Source organism: Plectropomus leopardus, chromosome 14 (genome assembly GCF_026936395.1).
Source record: "Plectropomus leopardus strain MGB_pleo_1.0 chromosome 14, ASM2693639v1, whole genome shotgun sequence".
Classification (NCBI taxonomy): Eukaryota; Metazoa; Chordata; class Actinopteri; order Perciformes; family Serranidae; genus Plectropomus; species Plectropomus leopardus.
In genome coordinates, this window is record NC_142189.1 from 1,465,104 (window position 1) to 1,488,483 (window position 23,380).

At 37.8% G+C, this 23,380-nt stretch overlaps 1 protein-coding gene across 3 annotated transcripts in view; it reads right to left on the reverse strand.

Annotated features, from left to right (window-relative positions):
• The window catches only part of prkd1 (protein kinase D1), a 52,968-nt gene that overhangs the window by 10,201 nt on the left and 19,387 nt on the right, over positions 1 to 23,380 (reverse strand). For 2 of the 3 annotated variants that reach the window (XM_088087448.1, XM_088087446.1), the window contains exons 3-19: positions 18,587 to 18,718; positions 18,321 to 18,490; positions 17,537 to 17,560; positions 16,797 to 17,007; positions 15,683 to 15,760; positions 15,348 to 15,549; positions 15,143 to 15,266; positions 14,493 to 14,570; positions 13,274 to 13,441; positions 12,994 to 13,105; positions 11,117 to 11,169; positions 7,834 to 7,906; positions 6,956 to 7,062; positions 5,535 to 5,696; positions 5,215 to 5,313; positions 1,647 to 1,807; positions 777 to 883 (exon numbers count right to left, since the gene is read on the reverse strand). In XM_088087448.1, the coding sequence (XP_087943574.1) occupies positions 777 to 883; positions 1,647 to 1,807; positions 5,215 to 5,313; positions 5,535 to 5,696; positions 6,956 to 7,062; positions 7,834 to 7,906; positions 11,117 to 11,169; positions 12,994 to 13,105; positions 13,274 to 13,441; positions 14,493 to 14,570; positions 15,143 to 15,266; positions 15,348 to 15,549; positions 15,683 to 15,760; positions 16,797 to 17,007; positions 17,537 to 17,560; positions 18,321 to 18,490; positions 18,587 to 18,718 (2,061 nt within the window). Of the gene's footprint in view, positions 1 to 776; positions 884 to 1,646; positions 1,808 to 5,214; positions 5,314 to 5,534; positions 5,697 to 6,955; positions 7,063 to 7,833; positions 7,907 to 11,116; positions 11,170 to 12,993; positions 13,106 to 13,273; positions 13,442 to 14,492; positions 14,571 to 15,142; positions 15,267 to 15,347; positions 15,550 to 15,682; positions 15,761 to 16,796; positions 17,008 to 17,156; positions 17,201 to 17,536; positions 17,561 to 18,320; positions 18,491 to 18,586; positions 18,719 to 23,380 lie in introns of those variants that run through there. The other variant, XM_088087447.1, reaches the window with a different exon arrangement.

The following is a 23,380-nucleotide window of genomic DNA, read 5'->3' on the forward strand; positions in this document are numbered from 1 at the left end:
GAATGCACAGCTAATAACATAAGTGGCTTGTTTACAATGTGTGCACAGCTGATGATATAAGTGGTTTGTTTACAATGTGCGCACAGCTGATAATATAAGAAGTTTGTTTACAATGTGCGCACAGCTGATAACATAAGTGGTTTGTTTACAATGTGCGCACAGCTGATAACATAAGTGGTTTGTTTACAATATGCACACAGCTGATAATATAAGAGGTTTGTTTACAATGTGCGCACAGCTGATAACATAAGTGGTTTGTTTACAATGTGCACACAGCTGATAACATAAGAGGTTTGTTTACAATGTGCACACAGCTGATAATATAAAAGGTTTGTTTACAATGTGCGCACAGCTGATAATATAAGTGGTTTGTTTACAATGTGCACACAGCTGATAATATAAGAGGTTTGTTTACAATGTGCGCACAGCTGATAACATAAGAGGTTTGTTTACAATGTGCGCACAGCTGATAACATAAGAGGTTTGTTTACAATGTGCACACAGCTGATTGGTACAGTGGTTTATCAACATGATGTTATAGAAGTGCATGTTTAACAGAGTCAGTGTGGACAGAGAGACTGCTGCTCGCTTTAATGATGTGATTGTAGGCCTAAATATTTGCAGACGGAAATATTTTTATTATTAGAGATTTGAATATGTCGGGCAATGTGTTTTATGGGGTGAAGTTAGAGGTCTAGCTGTAGATAAATGTAGATGAATTCTGACATTTTAAAACCCACTCAGCAGCTGCAACTATGGTTCAGGATGTGACTTACCTTCCTGGGAGACTTTCTTCCAGGGATGAGGAGGGTACATGAAGGCAGCGTTCTGGATCTGATCGTTGATGTCTTCGTCTTCATTGAAAGGGAACGTCCCACTGAGGCTGCAGTGCAGAACAAAACAGTGAGTTTAACATAAAATACAGAAATTAGACTCGATTTCACCTGTAATTAAGTAAGAGTTAATAATTATGGAATGGCACGATTTTTCGGAATTTTTTTTTGAGACTTAAAAAATAAAGTCATAACATTATGAGAATAAGGTCATAGTTTTACTACAAATAAGTTGTAATACTATGAGAATGAACTTTTAATATTACAAGAATAAAGTCGTAATTGTACAAGAAAAAAAGTCAAAATTTCATGAGAATGAAGTCGTAATTTTACGAAAATAAAGTTGTAATTTTGCAAGAAAAAAACTCATATTTTAAGAGAAAACGGATATTACATAAATAAATATATTGCTAGCAGACTGGTAAAAATATGACTTTATTCTCGTAGAATTACGACCTCATTCTTGTTATATTACAAGTTTATTCTCATGAAATTATGACTTTTTTTTCATAAAACTACATATTTCTCAAAAAATTCCAACTTTATTCTCTAAAATCTAAAATCCTGACTTTTTTTCTTGTAATATTACAACTCTTTTCTCGAAATTACGACTCTCGTAACTTTTTTTTCTTTAATGGGGCCCTAATCCTTCGTTGCAGAATGGTGATGATTTCATTATGGAAATTATAGTTTCTGTTTCATAATGTTGTTATTTGTTTGTCAAATTTTGGAAGCAAGAGAGCAAAAACAAAATCTAAAAAGCAAAGTCAGAATATTAAAACTGAGAATGAAACCATCAGGTGAGTCTCCTACCTGACGTAGATGATGACCCCAACCGACCACATGTCCAGGGAGCGGTTGTAGCCTTTGTTCCTCAGGACCTCTGGTGCGAGATACGCCGGCGTGCCGACCACCGAACGCCTGAACGACTTCTCGCCGATGATCCGAGCGAAGCCGAAGTCACACAGCTTCACCTGAAACAGGTGAGGATGGAGGCATTTTAAAATAAATCTCACAGGACAAACGAAATGCATATGACAGATTCACAAAAATGAACATGACAAAATGTTGCTAATGTATATGTGAGTGTGTTTTTTTATTCATTTTTAATTACTGTGGCTAAAAATTACATTCTGGACCTTTATTTTCCCTCCAATTAACTCTTTGAAACCTGAGAAAATTGGATTGATTTCTTTCAAAAACGCAGGTTGGGAGCAAGCAACTTAAAAAGAAAAAAATAGCAAAATATTAGCAAGAAATTAAAAATAAGTACAAGAAAATTACCTGAAAATTAGCAAAAGCAAACAAAGAAGCAAAATAAATAAATAAATAAAAATAAACACACACACAAGGAAATTACAATATAAAAAAATGTAACAATTCTGTAAAAATAACTTAGGATAATTTCATTAGGATAATTTAGCTATCATGTAAAATATTTTCCTATCCTGAAAAAAGTGTCCAAATGCAAAAGAAGAAAAGTGATTTTGCAGTTTCGGAGGTTTAAATCAGAAAACGTCAGGATAAATTCTTCAACAGTCTTAACCCTGAATGTTTTATTCCATCGTCCTGTTTGCACGTGAGCTCAGGAGGGAGGATGAGTGTGACGATGAAGCTGCCGTTCAGATGATTCACAAACACTCAGCAGAGAGACGGACGTGATCGTCGGCTCTCTTCAGTCCAGCTCAATCAGTTCATCGACTGTCGACTGGAGCTCTCGTCTATTTTGGGCTCCTGTTATCGTTGAGGCCGTTTCTCTTCATTCAACTCAAACGTGGGTGGACTGACTTTTTTAGGCGTTGGTAAAAGCTGCAGACTCTGTTGGTGGATGCACACAGATTAAACTGAAGGATAACAGATAACAGATAACGCCGAGGGTGCATTTGTGAACCCAGTTTAACGCTCTGCACCAAAATGAGCGCTGCTGTTTGTTGTTAATCACTGGCCCGTTCAGTCCGAAGTCGTCAAATAACACTGCTTTATTTGATGTTTATAGAGTCGTCAAATAACACTGCTTTATTTGATGTTTATAGAGTCGTCAAATAACACTGCTTTTTTAGCGATTTCTGCTTAAAACCTGCTATACACTGCGCAATTGTGGGCTGTCTCAGACAAAAGTTGACCGTCTCGACAGAAACATTTCGTGTCAATACATGATATGAGGCAGCTAGCTATGACTACGCCACTTGAACAAACCACACGGTATACGAGGTGCGAATGCGCAAAAGGGCTTGCCGTCTGGCTATGTCACCACCACAGGAAATTTGTCTCTACAAAAGTGACTGTAACTCGTTTAATTCTGATCCGATCTGAATGAAAATTCATCATAATAGTGGTTACTTGTTGGAATCAAATTAAATTATTAACGACCTGCAGACATGTTTTCTTAGAAACATGGTTCTTAGTAACAACGTTTTTTTGTATTTATTATCATTAGTATTTATTTGTGTATTTTTTTTAAATTGTTCAAATCATTTTTAAATTTTGTGACATCAAAGGTCACTCTAAGCCAGCCAGAGGTTTACATTTTAATGGGCACATATCGATGAAACGTGGCTGGGTTTATGTGATTCGCTACTGTGCTGGTTGTTGTTATTTGTTATTGTAGTCTGCACAAAACGTAATAAAAATTTGATCTCAAAAAACACTGAGGCACACCCTGTAGTGTAATATTACTTAATTCCACTCTCCCTCTTTAATGCATCAGCATCTTGTGTGTGTGAGAGTAGCAGCTCTGCAAAGCGTCTACACAAAGTAAAGTGTGTGAGCAGCCGGCCTGATGCATCATTACAGCTAACAGCTAACAGTCTGACACAAACAGCTATTTCTGGAGAGGAGGCTGAAAACTGCACAAAGCTGATAATAGTTACACTGAGAGCTAATGGACTCTGTGGTGTGTGTGTGTGTGTGTGTGTGTGTGTGTGTGTGTGTGTGTGTGTGTGTGTGTGTGTGTGTGTGTGTGTGTGCGCATCTCCACATACACACATGTATTATGTCCTTGTCACATTAAGTCTGCAAACGTCTCCGTGCTCACTGTCTTTTATCTCGTCTTCCAGCTATCAGGGAACGTTCCCACAACATTCAGAAAACGTTATTGAGGACTGTGGACTGAGGACATTTTTTTAGATGAAAATGTAATGTAATGGGATACATTAACAATAAAAAAAATAAATTTATAACAATTTTTGATGTTTATAGAGAACTTTAAAAGGGCCGTTCATTTTTTGTCTTTTTTGTCTTTGGCATTTGGTGATTTTTTTTTGTTTTTTAAAATGCTGGTGATTTTTTTCTAAACATTTTTGGCAATTCTTTTTCTTTAAAGAAAATGCAGATCACAGAATATATTAACAATTAAAATAATAATAAAAATAATATATATTTTTAAAAAATGTTCACAGATACTGTTGCCTAATCTCTTAGAGGAATGTTTTGTTTATGTTGTTTTAGAAACAAAAATTGCTAGCTGGGCTTTCTCAGAGTTTTTTTGTATAATTTGTATTGTTGGTATTTTTTGTCAGGATGCATGCAGAGTTTTAAAATAGTTTTGTATCTTTACATGAGTCTCAGTCACATTACAGCTGCCCTGCAGTAACCTCTGTGTTCTCCATCACCTGACCTCCTCCCACCTGCTCACCTGCTCACCTGCTCACCTGCTCACCTGCTCACCTGTTCCACCTCCCAGCAGCAAACACACTGGCTCACTTCCATCCAGAGTGTTCAGCTATTTTCTCTGCCAGGTTTTAACATTTGACTGTTCTCGACTTTGAGTAAACTTTTTATTTCAGTGCCTGTTGTCAGACTCACATTTTTGGGTTTTACGTTTTTACTGAGGCTTCACACTTTGTCCACGATCCACAGGTCGTTTATATTTTACCTTCCAGCATGCATCATACAAATTCAAAAATGCCTAATTTTGAGCCAAGTATTCCACACTTAAATTGTGAAAATGCAAAAAAATTTCATAGTTTTAGGTAATTATTGTTGTTAATAAAACATTTAACTCTTTGAAACTTGGATGGAAATCGCTTTTCTTGTGCTGCTTACAGACACTTTTCTTTTGCCGAGCTACTTGTGATTTATTTCAAAAACATGACAAAAACGGCAATGAGCAATTGGGTGTTGTGTGTGTGGGCATGTTTTACAAAATGCAAGAAATTAGTAGATTTAAAAAATTATTTTTTTTAAAAACAAGAACAAAAAAAAGGAAAAAGCTAGGGAAAAAAATCTATTCATTATTTATTCTATTTATAATTACCATAATTACATATTTCAAAATTATGTGGCAGAATTATTTATTTATTTATTTTTTAAATCTTTATTAAAAAAAAACACACACACACACACACACACACACACAGATAATAATACTTCTAATTAATACCTGTGGAAAAGAGTCTGCAGAAGCCAGCAGGACGTTCTCAGGTTTCAGATCACAGTGGACGATGTTCTTGAAGTGGAGGTGACGCAGAGACACCAGGATCTGACGTTGACACACACACACACACACACACACACACACACACACACACACACACACACACACACACACACACACACACACACACACACACACCTTCTGACTCCAAGAAAAACAAGTTTGTGATGCTGATGTCACAGTGTCTATGTCTGCTATTTTTACAGCGAATGATGCGACCGAGTGTAAATAATAAATGTCAGCTTTGTGAGTGCGTGATGTGTCACCTGTGTGACCAGGAACTTGGTGATCCTCTCCGGCAGCCGTCCCTTCTCACTGGACAGGATCATCTCCAGCATGTCTCCGTGGAGCTTCTCCATGACCACAAACACTCTCTCGGGTGTCTCAAACATGCAGTCCAGGTTGACCACGCCCGGGTGGTGCAAACTCTGCAGGGAGGAGAGGAATGATCCCTGTTCCAGTGTCGCTGTTGTGTAGCTTCAGGAAGGTCAGTTATTCTCTTAATGTACATTTTTATTGCTTTTTGTCTGTCACAACTCCAACTGTTTGGAAAAGGTGAAGCTAACATGTTTGGCTTGGTGATCAGAAATGTAACAAGGTGTGGGGCATAACAGGGAAGGCATGTCAGTAGTTTTTTCTTTACACATTTTTGGTGATTTTTTTTTCTTTTACTAAAAAAAAAAAAAAAAAAAAAAAGATTTTTGGCAATTTTAGGATGATTTTCATGTAAACAAAAAAAAAAATAAAATCAGATTTTTTTTTCTCTAAATATTTTGGGATTGTTTTCTTTTAAAAAAAATTGCAGATTATTTTTACCTTTGGATATTTTGTTTTTCTTTTCTTTTTTTATTAAAAAATCAGTGATTATGTTTATTCTTTTAAAAATAAAAAACATTTCTTTGAAATATTTTGGCAAATTTCTTCAGAAAATTTTGGTGATTTTGTCCGTGTTTTTTTTCTTTACTATTTCTGGCATTTTTTTTTTCTTTAAAGAACTTGGTGACTTTTGATCAAAAAAAAAATTAAAGAAAACTCGCCTTTCTTCAACATCATGTGCAACAAATGCTTCTGTCAAAAAAAAAAAATCAACACTACATCTGAGCTTAAAATAGTAAAATCTCACCAAAATCACTTTATTCTACGTCACATCTAAAATTTGGCTGAAAATTAAACTGTTTGCATGAATTAACCGGCATGCACGACAGGAGTAAAATCAAACAAGGCTTTTGTCTTAACTCCAGGATTTCAGCTTTAACTTTTAACTTTCAAACATCAAAGTTTCGAAAATGGTTTAAAACAAACATTGATGGTGAGGGAGGGTCGTGCATTTTTCCCTCAATTTGGGGAAGATTTTTATGATATGACATCAGTCCACTCTGTGTTATAATGTAAATAATAGGATAGGATAATAATCCTAAAAGGTTCCTCCATCTGAACAGAGCTGAGGCAAAGTGAGCAGTGTGTGTGTGTGTGTGTGTGTGTGTGTGTGTGTGTGTGTGTGTGTGCAGGTGTGTGTTACAGCAGCAGCTTCTGCAGGTTGAGCAGTTCGTGAATATTAGAGGATGTCACACCCCTACAGTGTTGCCACGGTAATGAAGTCGTTCTCGACAGGAAGTCTCACCCACTGCTAACAACACTGCTCTGTGTGTGTGTGTGTGTGTGTGTGTGTGTGTGTGTGTGTGTGTACCTGCAGGATGGCCACCTCGTTGCGCAGCTGACTCTCCTGTTTGGTGGGGAAGCGGAGTTTGTCGATGATCTTGATGGCGACGTCTCGGCCCGATTTTCTGTGTTTACCTGCAGAGAAAAATCATGAATACACTCAGCTGTTATGATTTTATCTTTCATATATTATCTTTTAAACATTTAGTCCAGGTTTGTTTGGAAAATGAGATTTGAGCTGCATCTCTGGAGGCAGGCATTTTTTATGTATTAAGAGATTTTTGAGCCAGAGAAATATAAATAGTTTGAAAACAAAGTAAAATAAAACAAACACATTTTTCTTCTTTTCTCTTCCTTTTTAATTTTTTTCTTTAATGTGCTTATTTAGTCTCTTATACATGCATGTTAAATTCTAATTATTATTTTTTTATTTTCTTCTTTAATTGCTTTAAGAGTAGAGAGCAATTGTGGAGGGCGGGCTTGGATGCGTAGAGGAAAGTGGGCATAATTGTATGATGAACTGTCATTTTTCAATTTTTTAAAAAAGTCATTATATGCTCTCAAATATTACAACTTTATTTCCCATATATCTGAAAAAAAAACGTCCACAAACTAACAATTAAAGGCATAAAAACAATATTATTCTCCAAGTACCTTTTCAATCAAAATATCACATTTTTCTTGTAAATATTTAACTTCACGTTCTAAATATTATGCCTTTTTTTCCTAGATGTCTCCACTCTATTATCAAAATCTGACTTCGTATCGGTTTCTGCAGGTTTAAATGTTTTTGGCCAGGACACTTTCAAAAAAGATTTTTCATGCCAAGAGGTTTTGCCTGAATAATTTAAGGTTAAATTAAGAACAAATAATGCTGAGGATAATAATAACCTCTTTCTCATTTACCTCCGTAGACGATGCCGAACTGTCCGGAGCCAAGAACCTCGTCTGGGAAGATCTGATACACAGAGTTGATATCCTGAAAAAAAAGTGTTACTTCATATTACTCGCTCAGTACGGTTTGATTAATGGGAGAAATGCTGGTCTGAAATAAATACAATCACTTTGAGCAGTTCCTCGTGCGGGGGGACCATCACGGTCCAGTCTTTGCTGTGTTTTCACATGATGCCGAACATCCACAGCTCTGGCAAAAACTACAGACTGCACCGACGGCAGACGCCCCGGCAGCAGAGCACGCACGCTTTGGGAAACCCGCTGGGATGAAGAGGTCCGAAACCTGAGCGTCAAAACTCCACGTGGATCGGTCGCAGAGGTGCGACCGCAGGAGAGGATCTGGATTCTTCTTCTGCACTTTATCTGCAGTATCGCTCCTTGTCTTTTCATCCAGTGAATTTTTCGCCTGGCATATAGATAAGGCACTCTATAGCATACAGTATACATTGCTACTGTCACTGCAGTTTTGTCCTCTGTATGAATTGTTGTATCTATTTTAATTTTTTGACGTTTTTATTGTCTGTTACCTGTTAGGGGATGACCCAGTGCCGGCAGAGTCGGCAGCTGGAATCGGGCCAGTTTATTTGTTTCTGGGGTGTCATTCATACCGAGTCTCAGGCCGGACATGGCCCGACTCATTTTGAAAAATGTCCCGGTGATGGCTGCCGAAATTAATAATCTCCTTTCACTCTTATAACAAAAGCACCAAAGTGCACACTAGACAAATGTGCAGGGTGAGGCCTGGGACCAGTTAAACAAAGTTGATATGGATCAAAAGGATCCGGTTTTGGGAATCCAAGGTTTTGCTATCCAGGACCAGCTAATCCATTTTACTTTGGTACCAGTTTTTCAGAAGATCACCAATACCAAAATATTTTTTAAAAAAGTATACATACTTAACCAACTTGAACGTTTTATTACATTTTGTCCCTAAAATCCACACTGAATCCTTCTGATGGGACCAGAATAATCATCATTCTGATCCAGATGAAATGTTTTGAAATATTAGTGGGAGCAGTAATCAGCTTTAAGCACGTCCAATCAAGGAAATGAAACAAGACTATATGACAATTATAAAGTGCAATATGTACTGTGTTACTCTGCAGCAGCGGAAAATCACCTGCAGCCGGGAGCTGCTCAAAGTTGTGAAAGCTGTGAAGTTGTTTGATGGAAAGCTGCTTCGACTGAAGTGGAGGAAGGCGAGGCCGCGTGACACAAAGTGGGCTCAACAAAAAAGTGAATAGCATCAATTCATCACCTGGTGGAGGAGTTTTCAGAAAAGCTTTTTGTGGCGGCGAGCCCACTGAGTGTAACCGCACGGCGTCAGTGATCTGCCACAGCTTTGACACCAAAACTGCTAAATATTTTCTCCTTGTCTGCAATCACGTCTCCCTTTTCTCCCCCGTTAGCTGACAGCCTAATATCACACCTCAGGCAAAGAGGACAGAAATACAATATTATAAACCTCCTCCCCCTTCCCCGAGCCGCGCTGCCTAATTACCATCCGTCGCCATGGAAACCGTTTGGCTGAGTGAGTAATCACAGTAATCTCCATTTGAGGTGCTCGAAGACGTGCTCACCTTGGAGACGGCGAAGGTGCAACGCGCTGCATGGAAATGGGACTCGATGTTCTCGGCGGTTTCATTTGCATGAGCAGAGTTTACAGACAGTTTGTGTGTGATGTGAACGTACGGGAGGGCCGTGATGCACGGCGACCTGCTCGGTGGGAACTCTGTGACACAAGACTAAACATGCAAATGAAGGACGAGTGAGACGAAGCAGGAGAGAAACGGATGGAGCAGATGCACAAACAGGATGTAGTTTGTGGTCAACGATGGCAAAAGCCCAAATCGAGGGGACCTCGCTTGATTGAAAAATGATCTCCCACGTCTGTTTCATACAATGCATTCACATAAAATGAGTGTAGTCTGTATTTTACATGAATTTACAAATGTATCCCCCAGATATGATGCACACAGTCATTTGTAGCTCGGTTTCTGTTACAGATTTTCTGCAAAAATTAAGCGATATTTTCGAAATGACTGTTGAGTGATGTTATGTGACTTCTCACGATGGATGCATGCATGTATGTATATATGTATACATTTATGTATTGTTTTGGGGGAGCTTCATGCTCCGTTTTGTCATTACGTTTTTTTATTCATTATTATTATAATGATTATTCATCGTTTTTACTTGTCATTCAATCATGTGGCTACGAGATCGTTTGTTATTGGCTCCTGCTGCTATACGGGTGGGGCCACATCCACAATGCATGTTTTTAAAGTCCTGACGAAGGCCAGTGTTTGGCCGAAATGTTTTGGCTTTTTTCAATGATTTAGCCACTATAACAAAGGTTTTTTAATGCAATTCCTCGTCGTTTTTCATGTTTTTCACACTTTGGGATGTCCAGTAAGATGTCCCTCTCATTTTATCACGGCGATGGATTTTCAAAACATTAGCAGGTTTATTTCTGTTGCAGCTGCTCAATGACGCCGATCTAATATCGGCATCATTTCTTTGTCTCGTATCAGAGTGAAGAAGATAAATAACTGCATCACTGTGGCGTGGAGGTGATACTGAAGCTCAGGTTGTTTGATAGCAGCTTTCAGCTCGTCTGTTTCTAATTTTTGAAATATGTTTTTTTTTTAAACATTTTTCTAGCTGTAGATCATATTATCAAAGTTAAAGTAGAAAAATGCTTGAGCATTTTGGTTTATGTAATGACTCTAAAATATATTAAAATTTCACTTTCCTAAATAACTAATGGAAATTCTTAAACTTTTTCACAATATTCAAATTTTTGAGATGCACCTGAAGTTTTGGTTGTTTTTTTAAATTTTAAATATGAGTTAAAAAACAGAACAGATTTTTTTTAATTCATGTTATCCACCTCATCCTTTGAAATCAGGAGCATTAGGAGTACTTTGACTTTTCATGCAGTACATTTTCTTGTCACTACTTTTTTTTACTTTACCACGAGTGGAATTTGAACGCAGGACTTTTGCTCGCAGAGTATTTTTATACTGTGCTGTTGTCACTTTTACTACTTCTACTGCTACTTCTTCCAGCACTGAAGAATTAATGGAGGTATTTCTGTTTTCTGATGTGTGTGACATGTATCACCAGCTAATTTTAGGCAGATATGTGCTAAATTTTCATGCCAAGGGATGTGTATATGCCCTATACCTGTGTTGACACATCGCTGCACCTGTGTGTTTGTGTGTTTTCTCACCACGTTCTCCTGGATCTGGCAGTTGGAGACAGAAATACTGATGGAAATTTCCTCTGTTGAAGAAACACAAACATGATCAGAGATAAAGCTGGAGGAAAACACATTCAATCAACTCCAAAAAAACGATATTTTTAAGAACAAACTCAAGACCTACGTTTTTAATTTGGCTTTTAATTGAACTTTAACTATTAATTAATTTATTTATTGACTATTTATTTATACATTTTAGTCTGTTTTACGATATGGTATTTTATTATTTTTTAAAACATTTTTATTTATTATCTTTTGTTCTATTAGCCTTTTTTTTTTTTACCTTTTATCTACTATTTAGAGTATTTTATCTATTTATTTAGTCTTTATATATTATGAATATTTGTTTTTTAATACATTTACTTATTTTTTTCTTTTTATCTATAGGTTTTATCCTGCCTCTAGTGTTTCCTCACTTCTGGTCGTGTTTCCTCAGTTTTAATGAGAGCTCTTATTTTGGTGCTCTAATTAATTACAAGGTCTTGCTTTTTTACCCATGTGCCTGTGTACTGTGTGTGTGTGTGTGTGTGTGTGTGTGTGTGTGTGTGTGTGTACGTGTGTCTGACTTCTGGTTTTATTATGTAAAGTTTTGTGTTGCAGTTTTGCTTGTACGAAAAATGCTAAAAAAAATAGTCTAATTGATTGATTGAGATAATCAATTATATTAAGAAATGAACTCCATATTACAAATGATTAATTTAGAATAAAAAATGTTTTCGGACAATTTTGTCACCAGTAGCTTCTGTTAAAGTGGATTAACTTGAGCATTTACTCCATCTGAGCAGTATATGGTCTCTGTGTATTGATATTATAAATCTGGAGCCTGCAGCCTTCTGGTTGACGCTCAGTATTATTTAAACGTCCTTTTTCCTCTCAGGTGAACACACACAGTCAGAGAAGGCACCGAGACCGGCAGTGAAGTGTTAGTCATGATCACTTTGACGTCAGAGGAGGTCTGAAATATCTCTGATGGGTTTTGTGTGGGTGTCGGCGGCCCTGAGGGATCTGAGAGTCTGCACGAGGAGGATTCGGCAGCAACGTGAACATTAATACCTGAGCTGGAAATGTGTCCTTTCACAGGCGTGATAATAACGGCAGGATGACATTTACATTTGTCCACTCTTATTTTCAAAGAGATTCTCTGCTGTACTGACAGCTGGAGTGAAAGAAAAAAGCACTTCCTGTGTTCAATCATAGTCAAGGAGACAGAAGAGTGACTCAGGTGACCTCTTAACATCCAGTATTCCCCTTTTATTTCCCTACAGCTACCTAAAACACCCGAAAAACACGTTATTCCATCTGACATAATCATGCCGCATTTATTGTGTATCATTGTTCCAGCTCTGATGTTGGTTTCAAAGACTCCATGATTTTGATGCTCATTTGTTAATATTTTAGATGTAATGTGTATAACTTTTCATGCATTCTTAGCTCCCCCTAAAAAAGTCCTGAACCAGTGACAGACTTTGCACAGACTTATACAGAATATATTGTTGGTAATCCTTGACTTGACTACATGTCAAAAACTTGGGAACTTATCACTGAAAAAATGATATCCTCTTTGTGTAATGCCTCAGCCAAGAGACTACGGATAAAAAATTGCCTCCTGGCTAATTCTGGCATTTTTATACCTTGTGTATTAATCAATTTGCACTGTCCCTTTTAAAATTAGCAGATAATGAGAAAACCAATCAATAAACAAATAAACGTAATATGTTTTTTTGTTTTCTAGTTTTCCAGATGGAATTGAGTAATTGATTGAACGAATGATACAGATGTATGGACCAGATTTAAAGATAATACTACAAAAAATACAAACGTGTTCAGGTGTGTGTGAGCCGTCTTACTGTGTCCGCTGCGGTGCCCGCTGTGGGAAATCCCTGTGGAGACGGCCGGCATCAGAGCGTGCTGGATGGCCATCTCCCACATTCGCGCCACATCCTGCCCAACGCCGCTCACCTGAAACCGGTCAGTGAAACTCTCAGTCCGTAAGACTTTTATAAAGTATTTATGCATCATTATTCTTAAGTAAAAGGTCTAAACTTTCACCACTGGACAAAGACAGCTGTCAGTATTATAACAAGATGTTGTAGCTAAACATGAAATAAATGTCGTATTTTTACTCACCAGGATGCTGCTGCCGGTCGCCGATGAGTCGGCTCTCTGCAGGTGCTCTCCAACGTAGTAAACCAGCGACGCCGTGGCGATCTCAAAGCAGTGAGGGTTGGCTCCATCGGGGAGCAGAGAGAAGGTCTGAGCCGGCTCCAGAGACAAGATCTCTGACAGAGGGATCTCCTGCACACGGAAGAAAACGTCTCAGAAAAGGCCGAACACTGTATTCTTTAGAAAAAAATATAATAATAATAAAAAATAAAAAATAATAATAAAATAACTTGTCGATAGTGCAGTAAGTGTGTATTCACAGAGTGTGTGTGTGCAAAATAAAGCATAAATCTATGTTTCTCTCCTTTGCTAGAAGTGAGAAGTTTCTTTTTTCTGTATCTGTCTGATATCAAATGTTTCAGAAGTTACTGGGAATTTGCAGGCTTTGAGCAGAAAGATTATACCTTATATAATTACCTGTAAAGGTGTATTTTTAGCAATAAACATACAGCTTATCCTTTATCTCAATGATGTTTGACATCCATCATAATTTTTCTAAGAAGCAAAAATCAGGATTTGAAAATGTGCTAAATTTTTCTGCTCAATTAGAAAATGAAACAGTTTTAGGGCGGTCTTGCAGAGGATGTGAGAGGATTTTTTCACTGATTAAGGACACATTCAGACGAACAGACCCACTAAAAATGCAAAAGTCTTTACGACATTATATTTACTACATAATGTTGTGCGAATGATCCTCGAGTACACGGATCTGCAAAAACAAACAAAAACGCTGTGGTATGCATGCCAGGCCAGTAGTTGGTGGTTTAACTTTGTAATAACACACTTTGTAGGAACATCACACGCATGCATGAAAAGTATCACAGTATCTGTGCATTGCCAGTTTCCACGGCAACAGAAGGCGTGGCGTTTTCAAAAGATTACACTTCCCGGATAAACCTGGTTTCAAAAGTTTGCATCTTCAGGCCCCCAAAATGCCGTTGTCGTGTGAACAAAAGGCCAAACCGCAACAAAAGTTTAACATTTGTGCAAGAACCGTTGACAAGTAAACGTCCGCTACGTTAAAATGAGGCTTAAAGTTTAAACTTGTAAACTTCAAGACCTGGTGGGTTATAGACGTCTGCTCAATGATAGTTTGAACTCATGCAAACACATTAGTGTACAAATGCCATTAGAGGGCAAGAAAGAAAATTTTAGAAAAATGAGGCGGAGGCGCTCGTCCTACCTTGTAGTATTTACTTCCTGTGTCGTTCTGAAACAGTGTGATGCATTTACTGTCCAGCCGCCAGTAATGTCTCTTCCTCTGCAACAGAGAAAGAAAAATAACTATGAAGTCAGATGAGACAGCAGGTGAGGAAAAACTAGATATTGAAACCTGGAGCAACATCATGTTTCATGTGCTGCTTTAAATCGCCTTTCACAATCATTTAAACCTCTGGACCCTCAGAAAAGTGGCTTTATTTATTTCAAAAACAAACAAAAACAACAAAAAAAAAGAAATGTTTTACAAATTGCAAGAAATTAGTAGATTTAGACAATTATTTTAAAAAGCTAGGGGGAATTAAATTAAAAATAAAATAAATTATTTATATCATGATCATGATAAATGATACAGAAATAATATAATTCTTTAGCACTTTGTAAAGAATCCCGTTTTGTTTGTTTTGTTGTTCTTTCTTTTTTAATGAATTTTCAGGTAATTTTCTCGTACTTTTGACTAATTTCTTGCAATTTTTTTGATTATTTCTTTTGCTGCTCATTGCCTTTTTCCACTCGTGTGTTTCTCCTGAATTAATAATTCAAAACATCCTTGTACAAAATAATGATGAGACAGATAAATAAGCAGACAGGTGGACAGACAGACTGGTGTGGTACCAGAGTGTCCTTGCTGGTGTAGTGGACCATCCATCCCTCCTTCATCACGTTGCTGCTCTTCCTCTTCGTGTGTTTGACGGACTGAACGACTCGCATCAGCGGGATGTTGTTACTGGTGGATGGGCTGTTGGGGGCAGGACAAATTAGTCTCATAACTGTTCGTGTGTGTGTTTCTGTGTGTGCGTGTGTGTGTGTGTTTCTGTACCTGATGGCCCGGTTGGACTCATCCAGGTCAGGGTCGTGCAGGTCGCAGAGGTCGCTGGGCCCCGCCTCCAGCAGGAGACCCCCCTCTGATGTCAGCGCTTCTTCCATGTCGTCCAGCAGGCCGCCGCCTCTGTCGACATCGTGGTCGTCAAGGCAACCCTCCACCATGACAACGTCTGACTCCGCCCCCGGGCTCAGGAGCTCTGTGACACAATGACACGCCTGAATGTGTAGTTTGTTTTTATGACAATGTGGGGACCGACTACTGTACACCACCTCTATGAGGACATCGAGATTTAATTGTTGTGTTTAGGTCAAAATTAGGTTGAAACTTGCCTCCATTTTTGGAAACTTCTCCCAGGCAGTTGTTTGGCACTTTAGAAGCACATCGTTTATGACAGTTGAATTTACAATCTGAGGATGAAAAAGTTCAGTTGTTAGGTTACAGCAGATTATAGCACAGAAAAAAGTTTGAATGTTTTTATACCAACAAGGAAAGTTTGAAGTGAGGGGATGAGGTTTCTAACTGTCCAGCTCTTTTATATTGGAACTACCATAAAACTTCAAATAAAAACCTTGTTACAATTAACCCTTTGAAACCTGGAGCGAAATCACCTTTCTTGTGCCGTTTTCGGATGCATTTCACAAATATTTAATCCTTTAAATATTGAGCAAACGGTTGTCATTTCTTTCAGAAACACAGAAAAAATGTATTGAGTAACTTGGTAAGAACTGTTCCAAAAACTGTAAGAAAAAAGTAAATTTAGAAAACAAAAAAACAGCTAGGGAAAAACTATATTTATAATTATCATATTTACCTATTTAAAATTATGTTTAAGAATTATTATTTTGTAGCGCTTTTTCCAAATCTTGTCTTTTTTTTACTTTAAAAAAATAATTTTGTTGTACAGAAAATCTTTGGATGTTGTTACATGTTGTTAACATGGTTGTTAGCTATCTGCTGGAACATACAAATACCAGTATTAATACACACATAATATTACACAAACTTGTATTGCTCTGCACACAAAGGGCACTTTTTAAAAATCAATCTTTAAAACATATTATACATTATTGTTTTAACTAACATCAGTCCTAATCATAAATATTAAATGTTAATTTTCAGAATTATAACCCTTTAAATGCCAGGATTTCGTCATGATGCCATGACAAAGGCAATGAAAAAAAAGAAAAAAATATATTCCCAATATACTCCAATCAAAGTCAATTATTATTTTTTGATTATCACAGTCTGGGATATGTCAGTCATTTGCAGCAACACTAACTGTGACAGTGCACCCAGTGGAAATTGCATGTATTTTCTCTATATGCCAAGTATGGTTTAAATTAATAAAATTGTTACTGAATTTAGTGACTGTATGTGACCAGAAAGGCTTTAGATTTGTAGTAAAGATAACCCAATGTGTTAAAAGTTTAAAATAAAGCTCACCTTTACACTGCAGGCCCTGTCTGAAGAGGCCTTTCAGCAGCTTCTTGCAGTGCTGGCAGATGGTGGGTCGGGTGTACGAGTGGATCAGGAAGGTGTGAGGAACTTTGACCTTCGACAGTAAGATCTTGTCCAGTTCGATGGGACGGCCAATGTACGACTGGGAACTGGAGCGCCGCTCCCGACCGGGGAAGTAATCTAACTGGTTCTTCTGCTGTGATAAGAGACAGCAGAGAAAAGCACAGGGGAAGCGCTCATTACTTTTGTTATTTTATCATTACTTTTTTTTGCTAAAATATTGTTTTGCTGGAGTAGATTCTTTATCACAGATGCTTAGAAATGCAGCAGACGATGGTTGTTTACCTGAGAAAATGGCAGGCACACAGGTTCACGTCTCTTCATGAGGACTCAGATGTACAAAAGAAAAACTCGCTTTTTAAATAATATTCTTGATTTGCTGCCTAAAACAAGCAAAACTAACATCTCAATCATTAATCCCCAAATTTGTCCTTGAACCAAAAGCTCAAATTGCTGATAGTTAAAAAGTGTCCAGTTCCAAACTGAGTGTCAGAACTTTGAATCAAGCACCTGATAGATTCTAGGTCATCCAATAAATAACTGAATACACTGATCTGGGAAATGAAAGGAAAGTAAATTAATTTCAGATGTAAGTAAAGCACATCTCAGTTCCTTGGAGTTACACTCCACCAGTTTGTTATTATGGATAAAGTGGTGGGACTTACCTCCATGCTGGGACTGACTGGAGACTGGACAATAAAAGACAACAAAATAAAAATAAAGTTAGAGAGGTATTTGAATGTTCTGAAAAAAAATTTAAAAAATGCAAAGCTTGTATCTTATGGTTCTTTAAACAACTGAAAGTGAGACTTCGACAAACACCAGAATTATTGTGTTTTAACAAAAGATGCATCATGCATGATGTATTAATTATCACCACCAATGAATCCAATATCAAGTACATGAACTTGCTAGCTTGTTAGCACAAATTAAATCTGCAAACTGCTGAATTTAGTGCAGATGAGATATCAGGTTTTGGTTCTTTAAACAAAACTGGTCTTCAAAATAGAATAAATAAATACATAAATAAAAAAATAATAATAAAAAAAAAACAAACATCAGAGTGACATTTTTCAGACTGTTCTCATGGTCTGCTTGTGCGTTTTCCTACAAAAACCAATGCAACAAAATTCATACTTATTCCAAGAAATAATGCACCCTTAATACATGCACACATTAATTTGGGAAAGCTGTAACAAATGCACTATGAAGTTATGAAGGAAACATCCAGAGTGGTCAAGTCAGGAGACAGGTTTGGATGGTCGCAAAACACAGGACATTTTGCATCATTTTAATGTATGTCCTCACCGTGTTTCTCTTCCTAAATCTAACTTCTGTAACTTTATGTTCAGGATGTAACGTCACTCTTGGGATGAAACTTTGTAGGATATAATATGAACTACTGTAAGAGGATATGTTTCCTGTTTTGGATGTTTATTATCCACTGACCAGTAAAGCATCGTCGGTGTAGTGGGGCGGTGAGGGCTCAGCAGAGAGGGGACGTCCCAGGTTAACCAGTCCCCCCGTCAGGGAGACGTTGGACGAGCGACGCCTCCTTACCCCGCTGCAGTTATTAGGGATCTTAAAGGCACAACGCTTGTGATAGTTCAGACCACAGCCTGGACACAAACAAAGACAACAGACACGAAAGATTGATGAACAGTCGTTTGTCTTTTGCGCCTCTCGAGCAGAAAACTCCCTCAGTGACTTCGTACCTTCACATTTGAGTCCCTGTCGCACGAGTCCCCACAGCATCTCTCCACAGTGGTCGCAGAAGGTCGGAGCTCGGTACGAGTGGACGAACAGGCAGTGTGGACGGATCTGGAAGTCCTCCACTGTGGCCGAAGCTGTAGAAAACAAAAAAGATGGTGGGATACGAGTCAACACAACAATGAGAAAGTCAGTTCATTATAACAGAAAGCCCTGGAGGTTGCAGCTTGGTGAAAGGAACTGAAGTGCTTAAATTTAAAGTCCTGAAAAGAGCTGAAACATCATTAAAATGTGCAAACTAAAAGATGTTGATTTCCACTGAAACACCAACTCAGGTGTAAACAGTGAAAGGACTTAAAGTGTCAGCTGAAGTGAAATGCAGAAATGTGATTAGTTTGCAGTATAAAGTTCAGGTCTTCCCAATAAACCTCAATCTTGATGGCACTTGATTAAATTAACCCTTAGGGCCCCCTTTAATATTTTACATACTCATGTCGCTCTCTGCACAAAACGCATTATCCTAAATATCAAATATTTCAAGAATTTCAACCCTTTAAATGCAAGGTTTCTGTCATGATGCTACAATAATTTTTAGGCAAAAAAAAAGAATTATTTCCAATATACTTCATGCTCAGTCTTTGAGTGTAGCTGCTGACAGTCTGGGATATGTCAGTGATTCGCAGCTAAATAGTGAAAATGATAAATTCCAAGTCAAAAGCCCAGAATGACACCCAGAAATAATACAAGTCATGTTTTTCTGCTTTGATGGCTGTGGGATCAAAAATGTCAGTTTGAATGGGTTTCAATGGAGCATTTTTTGACCTCAACAGTCTGAATGTAACTAAGTAACTTTAGTTTCCATAATAATAAATTAAATTAATAAATCAATCAATCAACAGTTTATCAATAACTCCAAACCCCTTTTTTTGCACATTTTTCTGGTTGGATTCATGTTGTGCTGAAATCACCATTGCCTAAAAACAACAAGCAATTTCCACACCAAGACTTTTGCAACATTAAAAACAAAAAAAACCCAAAAGTTTCCATCAGAACAACCGTCCAGCATTCAGTTTCTAGTGGAGCTAACAAACAGCCTCTGTGCTGACATGTTTTATTCTGAAGTGATTTCTCTTTTGAATCGGCTCGGAGTCGAGCAGCTGCTGGAGCGGGGTGACTGGGCGGGCGGCCACGATAGCCATCTGAGCCCAAACATCCTCCAGCTGTTTTCACAAAAACTCAGTCGGGCTCTCTGGCAGCGCCGAGGCCTCCCGCTGACGAACCCACAACACCACAGAGGGGAAGCAACCGGCCTGCACGAGCAGCCAGAAAGTTCTGATCTCAAACTGTTCTCAAACCGTTTCCTCCGTCTCAAAGTTAGTTTAGACTTCAAACTCAGACAGGTGAGGAGGAAACATCTGGTTTCATTTACGTCCTCTGTGCTGGTTTAATGAGCTGTGCAAGTTTGGGATCAAATCTCTACTCATTCATGAGCATCTGTTTGTTTTTTTTATTTTATTTTTTTTACTGTGCATAGTTTTGATTTGCATCTTTGTGACAGCTGACAGTTTATTATAATGTAAGTTTGTGGGTTTAAGATGCAAAACGCAGCATTTTGTTTGGGTGTGACTTTAGTGCTCATCAGCTGGACGTTGTGTGAACTTTTAGATATCAGTGCTATTGTAACAGACTACCAGACGACTACTACAGAGAAACATGTTTTCTACAAAACCTTATAATTTGACAAGAGAAGCCAAATTTGATGTTTGATGGTGAACCTGCACAGGTGTTTTCACTTATTGTGCCTGATTAAAACTCTTCTGAGGTCGGTGTGTAACTACTTCAGTGATTCATTAACATTTCTGCTCACACTCTGTTGCACCTGTTGGGAAACAGAAACACTTTATCTTTTTTAAATGTAGTTCGCAGACTTTTTTATCAAGCAAACAGTAGGAAACAGTAACTTTGTTGGGGACTATTTTCAACAGCGGATTAATCCGCTATGTAAAATAAAGATTAATGAGTTGTGGAGAAGGAATAGGATTAAATAAGCGTTAAAACTTCTTCCTACTCCTTTTCTGGCATGTCAATACTTGTAAATGGAATTTATTTTTGTAACATGCTTTTCACTTCATTCTGCTTATTTGTGTGAACTAATTTTACTTTTTTGTTATCTTGTTTTCACGTGTCTTTTAATCATTAATTTATTGTTTCTAATGTGTTTTTCTTAATAAAAATGGAAGAAGATCTATCAGATTGTAAATGCACACAAGTTCTCGTTAGGAGAATCATTCAGTGTTGGTGTGTGTCTGAAAACGTTGAAACAAAACATCCAGAGTAACTTTAACTGTCCGGAGCTGCAGAGAGACGAGGGGAGGGAGATAAACAGAACACGCAGACAAAGAGTAATGAATGGGTTGTTAGCGGGTATTTTGTAAATGTTTGGGAGGTATGAGAGGCTCTTAGCGGGTGCAGATGGACCAAGTGTTTGTTTGGTTGGCCAGCAGGCTTGGCAAGGCATGATGGGTAGTTTGGGATGTCGTTTTTGCTTCCTTTCTCTCTCTCTTGCTCGCTCGCTCTGCATGTATTTCTGAAATCCCTCTCGCCTTTTCCTTTTTCTTACACACACACACACACACACACACAGTGGCCCTGCGCTGTGGTCCTCCAGTAGAATACGGCTCTGATTAGACATTCTGCTGCAGGAAATTACCTCCATTTATTCAAATTATTGTTTATGCCTTTTGTTTGGAGGGCCAACATACATTTGGAAGTCTGAACAAGCTCCCAAACTGTTATTATATGCTTCAGAAAATGACTTGTGTGTCTGTGTGTGTGTGTGTGTGTGAGAGAGAGAGAGAGAGAGTGTGAGGGTTTCCTAGGTAGTCCTTGTCTGAATATAAATGCTGTGTTTATGTGTGTGTTCTCTGTGGTGGAATTAAATGCGTTAAGGAGCGCTCGCTGCTGGCTTGTTAACCCGCAGCCACAAAACAAACACTGCGGGTGGAGAAACTGTAAACCAGCGGTGGTGCAGCAGCAGGAAGCAGCATAATAATTACAGTTACATTTTTAGCTCCGTAACTTTGTGCAACAGAAGACTAAACTTTAATGATGAGATATCGCTCTTCAAAAAATACCATTTATAGACATTTAGAAGTTAAAAGTGCCCACAAATCTTAAAGTATTTTAGCCTTAATGTTTCTAAATTAACATATTCTCATCATTCTGCATTGTATCTTTTCCAAATAAACTTTCCTTTTTACAAGAAATGCGCAGTTTCTGCTTGTTTACGGCATGCAGTCGCTTTTTAAAATAATTTGACAACTAGAATTGGGTTGATTTCCGGTTCTGTTGGTCTGGTCCAGTGTAAGAGCTGAAACCTGTTTGATTTATGCAAACTGGCTGCACCGGTATTTGTCATTATGTCACGTAGGCATGGTCAATATATTCAATATACACAAGGTATCACGGCGTGTTCCTTGTGCGATATATAAAATGAATGTATCGCCAACGAGTATAACTTGTCACATTGTTTTTATAAGACACTGGTGTTTCAGTTCTCTCACTCTCTCCCACAGCTCTCTGCCTTTCACAGACACACACACACAAAGCAGGGCTTTTGCAGAGCTCCAGACTGTGACTATTAAGCCACATTTTGCAACCATGGAGCACTATTGCAACTTGCGAATACTATTAATGTATGAACTGGAATACATAAACAAACTGTGAGTTTGGTTCCAGATTATAGAGAATAAATCATCACAGACATTTAAAAATATCATATATATTGTGATATATGTTGATATATATTGTGTATGTAACTTTAAAATATTGTGATATGATTTTAAAGCTGTATCACCCTACCCTAATGCCATGTTCTGGCAATTTCAAAAGCAGCCTGGCACGGCACTAAATCCAAGTCAAATTGCATTAGTAATAAACAATATGACAGCCTGAGCAGTAAAATATCATGTTTGGAAATTTAGAAATGGAGCCACTAGTGTCATACAGGTTGCATGAGTGGCACACACCATGTTTACTTTTTGGTTTGAAGACTATAGATGCAGAGTTAAGCTCTCAGTCTTAAAAAGACTAAACCTGCAAACCTGCATATGACAACATTTCTGATTTGAAGCCGATGAAGGAGCTGTCCTTACTGTCTGCAGGTGTGCAAATTGAACTTTCGATGGACGCCGTGTTACCATTTTCACTCCAGCCCCACCCTATTAGATATTATTCATTATTTTAAGTCAGACACACTACAGCTTTTTTTTTTTTTTAAGTTATGATAAGTTATAATCACAATTTGGATGTTTGGACGATAATTTAGAGTTAGAAACTGGTAATTATAGTGATGTACATGAATGCAAAAATGCATGGTTACACATTTTTATAGTTACACATTTTTACTTGCACGTGTCTTTGATTTTTATTTATTTATTTATTTTTTATTTGACGATTATTGTCTTTATGGCAAAATATAATGAAAACAATAAATCATAGTTAAAGTACAGTGGAGCGGTGATATCCCATCATTCTCTGGGTTTATTGACGATTGTAAACAACTTTAATCAACATGAGAGCTGATTAAAAAAAAAACCATCACAGTTCATTAACCGGTTCTCCTGTCAAATTGCAGCCAATAAAACCTGTCTGGATAAGTGTTTCGGGAATTATCAGGATGTTGGTTTTTTTTTTTACAGGTCGTCTGTGACCAATCAGCTCGCTTGGCTGGAGCTCCCTGTTACACCGTACAAAGTCAATTTCCTGTTTGTTTCCTCCACACTTCGAGCTGTCGCCGA